General features: G+C 49.6%; 1 protein-coding gene across 1 annotated transcript in view; it reads right to left on the bottom strand.

The window, feature by feature from the left end:
* Positions 1 to 216: 216 nt before the first annotated feature.
* Positions 217 to 6,449, bottom strand: part of NCAPH (non-SMC condensin I complex subunit H) — a 13,942-nt gene continuing 7,709 nt past the window's right edge. The window contains exons 3-12 of the mRNA XM_026863009.1: positions 6,289 to 6,399; positions 5,888 to 5,980; positions 4,738 to 4,876; positions 3,469 to 3,587; positions 2,957 to 3,146; positions 2,303 to 2,394; positions 1,933 to 2,138; positions 1,354 to 1,502; positions 712 to 818; positions 217 to 357 (exon numbers count right to left, since the gene is read on the bottom strand). Of these exons, the coding sequence (XP_026718810.1) occupies positions 217 to 357; positions 712 to 818; positions 1,354 to 1,502; positions 1,933 to 2,138; positions 2,303 to 2,394; positions 2,957 to 3,146; positions 3,469 to 3,587; positions 4,738 to 4,876; positions 5,888 to 5,980; positions 6,289 to 6,399 (1,347 nt within the window). The remainder of the gene's footprint in view (positions 358 to 711; positions 819 to 1,353; positions 1,503 to 1,932; positions 2,139 to 2,302; positions 2,395 to 2,956; positions 3,147 to 3,468; positions 3,588 to 4,737; positions 4,877 to 5,887; positions 5,981 to 6,288; positions 6,400 to 6,449) is intronic.

Here is a 6,449-nt window from a genome sequence, read left to right as displayed (position 1 = left end):
TCCAGAGACTCATCCCCCCTCTCTGCCCCCTCCTGGCAGGGAGTTGCCGAGGGCCAGGAGGTCTCCCCTCAGCCTCCTCTTCTCCAGACTGAACCCCCCCAGTTCCCCCAGCCGCTCCCCAGCAGACATGCTGGCCCTCCCCAGCCCTGAGGAGCAGCCCAAAGCGCTTCAAGCACCTGGTGAAGATGGTTTTGTGCACGAAATCATTAACAGGCTTTAACAAAAGTCTCCTACCTTAACAGCTGGTTTGAGGAACAGCTGGATAATGTTTTTAGGGTCATAGTTGAAGTCTGTGGGAAGCGTGGTGCTCTTCACATTCTGGCTTTCCAGAATGGATTTGGCTAGAGTTATAGATGCCTGGGGAAGGTAATAAATACCATTACCCATGAGTTATCCAACTCTTGGAAGATTAATGCACAAATAAGTACTTAGAACACAAGTCTTCATCTGAAAGGAGGCAAGTTCTGAGATGCTTCTGAAAAGTAATTCCACAGCGGTCAGTCAGGGCACCCAGCTGGTTCTGCACAGCACCTGGGACACGCAGCTGGACCCGTAGGGTCTCACTGACAGCGTAAACGCCCGGTTCTCCCCCCCAAGGTTGACAAAACTCTCTACTTATAATGTAACCTGGAGTTGACTTCAGACACCAGTTCCAAGACAGGTTGATCTAGCAAAAGAGAGAGCAGCAAGGGACAGAAACTCAGCACGTACCTTGGTCTTACGGAAATACGTGTCAAAGTCAATATCCTCATCAAAGTTTATTTCAAACGCTTTCTTTACATTCCTTTTCTTGGTCTCTTTTTCAGAGTTACCATCTGCTGCAGAAAGGAAGGAAACTGCCAGTGCTTTGTGACAGAGTAAGGACAACAAGCCCACTCCCAACTTGAGCATCTGCTCCATGCAGAAATGTCACCTACAAGGACTTTCCCCCATGTTACAGGAAAGAAATAGGTATTGTTCTCACAGCTTCATGTTTTAAAGGGATCAGTATCTTTCTATAAAAGCAAAGTGTAATCTAGTCTTCAGTTTTTATGCAAAAGGTGGGAAATGACAGCAGGAGCTGCATTTGTGCTAGTGTCTCCTGTTGCTGCAGTGAGAGACACCCCCTCAACTTTCAGCATCATTAAACCCAAACACTAGAGAACGTATTAGACACCGAAGGGTCTGCACGTGACCAAGAGCCTTCCTGGTGCCTGAACTTGGTACTGCTTCCCACCTGGCTAGGAAAGAGCCACACAGGCTTGTCCCCTTCTCTACTGTCCTCACTTTACAACACAGATGCCCCTCGTCCCCAAAATTAAGCAGAATGTGGCAGCACCCGTAGCATACACGCCGCTGTCTCTAACTACCTACATTTGTGTTGAGGTTTGAACCGCCAGTGCTCCGGCCCAGCCCACATCGAGAGAATTCGGGGACTGAAGTAGGAGTATTCCCCGGGTTTCATGGAGAGATGAAGGCACATGGTCCCAATGTCTCCCTTTCCAAAAGGAGCCGCATCAGTTCTGGAAAAAGCACACATGGTGCTCAGTGAAATCCTTCCTCTGGTGCACACCAGGCCTGAGCACACGTTTAATCCCGAGACCAGCTCTGTAGCAGGGGCTCTGTGAGCAGGGCTCCCGCCCCTTAATCACTGAACGGTACTGTGGGTGTTGTGCTGTCTGGAGTCCGTGAGGCTGCTGCAAAAACACAGGTGGATTTGCCAAAGGGCAGGCTGGAAACTGGGGAGCAGAGCGAGCAGACGAGCCATCACTCTGGAAAACGTGATCATACAAAAAAGGCCCTCTTGGAGGGTAGAGATATTCCTCAAAATCTGACCAGAAAGCAAACTATAGCGAGATGGGAAACACATACACAGGTAATCAAAGATTCCCCAGAGAGCAGCCAGAAGTTGTCGTTTCCCATCAAAGGTAGAGATTTGCAGTGATTACTTACATCATGCTCTGGCTGACTGTTTTGATGGAGTTGAGGTTTTCTGAGAATTCCCCAATCTTCTCAGCCACTGCACTCCTGGGGGAGTCAGAATTGAAGTCGTCATCCGGCAGAACGGGAACACAGTCTTCCACATCACTGTCTATCTCCGCGTTGATATCAAACACTTGGTTGCTCTTCTTAAATTTATCCAACAGGGCTGCCACTGACTGTAGGAGGTGTTCAGGAAAAAAAAAACCAAAACAAAACAAGCAGGATATCAGCAGCCCTGGAGCACAACATCCCCTTGTCACGTGTGTCTTGGAGATGGCTTTGGAGGCGAGGGCAGAGCACAGCTCGAGCAGCCCAGCTGGTGCAGAGCTAACAAACGTACCTCCTCGTGAGACTCGGCATCCCACTTTGTAAACTGGAAATCAGCCAGCGAAGAGCAGATGAGGCGTTTTTCAATGCACTGAGCTAGCAGGGCTAGAGACAAGGAGAGCAAGGGGGAGAGATTAAATTTAGGAGGAAGTAACCAGTACCTAAACCAAGGGCCAGGCATTAAAGTATTCTTAAAGCCACGTATCTAGGCAGCCCTTCTTGCACGTAGGGTGGTGCAGGGCTTGCTACGAAAGCAGTCAGGCTCATTTCTCAGCAGAAAGCTGCTACCCTAACTCGAGGGTGGGCACAACACTGAGAATCTTGTCAGAGCAGCAGGGTTTCGTAGCATGTACAGGCTCAAAACACCCTAAGGTCAGTCCTTAACCTGGAGCACGCTAATCTCAACTGCTGCACAGCCCAGACCACGTACAAGTGCTGTGTGACAGACCTGCCAGGTTTTAGTGATCTAAAACCTACAAAAGGACGTTTTTCCAGCAACTGGCCCCAACTCCATCAAGATCAGAGCAGTGGTTCCACAGGGTAGCCAAGCAGCAAAAAAAAAAAAGCACAAGTCAAGCTGGCTGAGACTAAAATGAGCACGTCTGGGAGATGATAAGGATTGAACGGTCTGGATGAGCTCCTTTGCTTAGTGGTTATGGGCACTTACACTTTAAATCCATCACTTTCACAGGATCAGAGTTTGGCAGCACGACTGTCTCTGAGGAAGGGAGAGGCACGATCTTCAAGTCAAAGAGGAGCTCGCTCTGGCAGCTTTGAGTACGCAGCCCAGTGAGGAAAATGCCAGCTGTGCTGCATTCATCAAAAGATGAAGCTGTTTTCTGGAACATGGGATCAATCTACAGGTACGGAACAAAGCAGAGAATCAAGGAATGGAGTAGATGGAGGGGGTGAAGCATGTCCCTGCAGCAGACTTCTAAGTACGGATCTGAAGGGAGAACGACCCACGTATCTTTTTCAGCGAGGAGAGAGCTCTCACAGCTGCCTCACACAGGAGGGATATACGTGACTGGAAACAGCAGAATTCACAGACAGACGTGTGAATGTTGGAGCCCATGAGAGGAATGCACAATAAGGAAGACAATCAAAATGAGAAAGATGAGGTGACATCTCCCTTCCTCCACCAGAACGCAGCTGGTGCAGCAGCCCCCCTCCACCCACCTCACATCTGTGATTAGTCTCCGATGCATTGATGTTATTCAAGTTCTGCTCGATGGTTTTGAATGAGTGCTTCTTCTTTGTCTGAACTCTCTTGACAGCCTCAGGAGCAGCATTGTCTTCTAAAAGAAAAAAGAACAAATTACACCTAGAAAACGTACTAAAATATACTAAGAGGGTGTTTTGCCAGTTATCAGGCCTAGCATAAAGGACAGCGCCAGCATAAATATGAACCAATAACCAAATTGTGTTTGATACCAAAGGGTCAGTCCATGGGTGAGCGCTGGGGGTACAGACAAGTCAGTCAGATGATACATAACCGACATCAATCCCACCGACCCCAACAATGACACCGCACGACCAACAATGGGTGGGATAAATGGTGACATGCATCTCCCAGAGAAGGGACAGGGGATAACTGAGTCAACAAGCCAAACACATCAGACCGAGGAAGCCACAGACAATCTCACACAGCCCGCGTTTACAAAAGCCAGACCTGCCTGGAGCCCAGCCCAGGGAGGCGGGAGGTCCTTCCCCAGCAGGGAACTCTGCCCAGGGCGTCCCCCTCGCAGACAGACCCTGCCCCTCCTGCGAGGGGTCCCCGCTGTTATCCCCAGTGGGACACCTGACCTTGGGTCACTGACTGCGGGACCCCTGGGGCTCCTTTACCCAACGGCTCTGTCTGCCAGGGCGCCCACCCTGGGGGGGAGCCTAAAGGGAAACTCACCCCCTTTGGGAAGGGCTGGGGGATCACCCAGATGTCAGCCTGAATTTGGGGTTGGGGTGAAACCCCAGCATTTCACTGGGATAGCACAACTTCTACTTCAGTTCGTACAACAAACACAGAAAAACCCAGTGGACACGAAGTCACTCAATTAGGTAATTATTAGCATGAGCCACCGATGTTTTATTGGTTGGATGCTGCGTTTCTTTTTATCGACTATTTTATGTTAACAGCACATTTCTGTTTCAAAGCAAAGGACAGCAAAGAGTGGAGAACTCTCTTAGCCTTTCAGATTAGGCCACCTTTGGTTTGCATTCTGACCTGAGAGGTCAAATCGATGAATATAGGATTGAGCAACAGATTCAGGTTCTCACCTCAACCCAGGCAAATTAATTAGTGATTTCCCAGCCCTTGAAAAACGAAGTCAGTTGTACTCTCCCAGATGTACAAAGCGCTTCGAAATTCACAGGTGCTCTGCAAGCCCACTGACATTTCTCTTAAGCACATGGAATGGGAACAGTTTAACAGAAAATGAGCGAGTGACACACCTTCTTCTGAGCTGTCTGTGGGTTTTGCGGGTGCCAAGTCCGTGCCCAAACCTCCGAGAACTTTGTACGTATCCGTGTGGACTGCATCCACGCGCACGGAGTAAATCTTTGCGCTGGCATCAAGCGTGCCAGCTGCTACCTGACAGGAGGAACAAGGGATGCAATTTTTAGTTAGAAAGGAAAAAGCCTCATCTAGAAGAAGCAAACGCAGAAGACAAGCCGCAGATCTGAATCTGTGAATCCTCTGCATTACAAGCCAAATCGTGAACAACTGGAAGATTTATTCTGAAACCCACTGGAGAACAAGGTGCAACAGCAAAGGTCAAGATGTGTCTTCCCTGGCAGAGCCTACAGTTTGCTTTATCGGGTCTTTTGGAAGGGTTCACACAGAATGCTTTAAAAATTGCCAAGATTAAGCAATGGGGAGAAGCAGAAAGGTATCTTCCAAGAGACTTCTCTCCTCTACCTCTCCTTCATGCCTTCTTTTGGGTTATCCTCTTGGTATCATTCTGTTTTCCCAAATTACAAAGTCAAAAGAGGTGAAGCACAGGAGGTGACAATTGTCCTTTTCGATCACAGACCCCCCCAGAAGGTGAAGAATCACCCGCTGAAAACCCGTGCACTCTTTTCTGCCCCTTCCTCAGTTCCATCAACCAAAAGACAGCTAGTTCAGGGGTTTCTTGAGGCCGTGCTCAAAGGCCCAGCTATTTGTTCATTCATCCAAGAATTCAGTTTCCCCTCCTAGCATCAGGCAACTATTACAGCGAGAAAGTCTTTGCCCTGACAAGTTCTTCTCATCCATCCTGGATCAATATTAGACCAGGAGTTAGCCACACTAACGTCCTTTGTTTTGTTACTGGTTGTAACACCTGATATTCACCTCATAAGCCTCACAAGTCTTGATTTTAAACAAGCTCTCCTTTTGAATGACCATAACTGAAAGAATTCAGCCTTTAATTTCTGTGGTACAAAAGGATTCAACACTAGGCTTCTGCAAAAAGTGACTGTGCTGCCTCTACCAGGTATTTTCAGTGGCAGTAACCAGCTCAGCTACCTTCAGCATTATTTTAGGTTTGTTATTGATGAAGCCTCAGGCTAAATGCAAACTAGAGACAAAGCACCGCCGTGACCAGGCGGCGTTTCCTCTCACCTTGAAGTTGGTCACTTCAGAGTCCTTCTGTTTCAGGATGTCGGTTATGTAGTCTATCAGGTGTAAGCCAAAGGCATTCCTCGTGGTGATTTTCTAAAACAAAGCACAGCTCAGAACTGATCCCCTGGCAAATGATACCTGTGAAAAGTATCTGAACCCTTAACTCGCAGGGGTTTACAGCAGGACTGAGGGGATGCCCATGTGCTGCTCTGTTACTGCTGGGAAGGCAGCAACCGCCTCCCAGGCCTGGCCGTGGCTTGGCTCAGGGATGTGGCTCAGGGGGCTGGGAGCAGCCAAGGCTCAAGGAGTTTAAAACCCCTCCCGGCCTTGCAACCGCGGGCAGGCAGGGGCGGTGCGAGAGGGGCCGGGCCCAGGAGCCCTCCCCGAGGCAGCCGACTCACGTTCTCGGTGGAGAGCTTGATGCAGGTGCTGTAGTGGTCCGAGATCTGGGAGTTGGTCCACTGGGAGAGGGTCGGCAGCCACAACTGCGCCTGCCTGAGAGAGACGCGGCGCTTTGCGGACCCTCCTCCTCCTCCTCCCCGCGCTCCCCCCGTGTCCCCCC

This window comes from Athene cunicularia (genome assembly GCF_003259725.1).
Source record: "Athene cunicularia isolate RWA chromosome 22 unlocalized genomic scaffold, athCun1 chr22_part1, whole genome shotgun sequence".
NCBI classification, from domain to species: domain Eukaryota; kingdom Metazoa; phylum Chordata; class Aves; order Strigiformes; family Strigidae; genus Athene; species Athene cunicularia.
The sequence above is the reverse complement of the archived record's forward strand: the minus strand, read 5'-3'. Positions and strand labels throughout refer to the sequence as shown.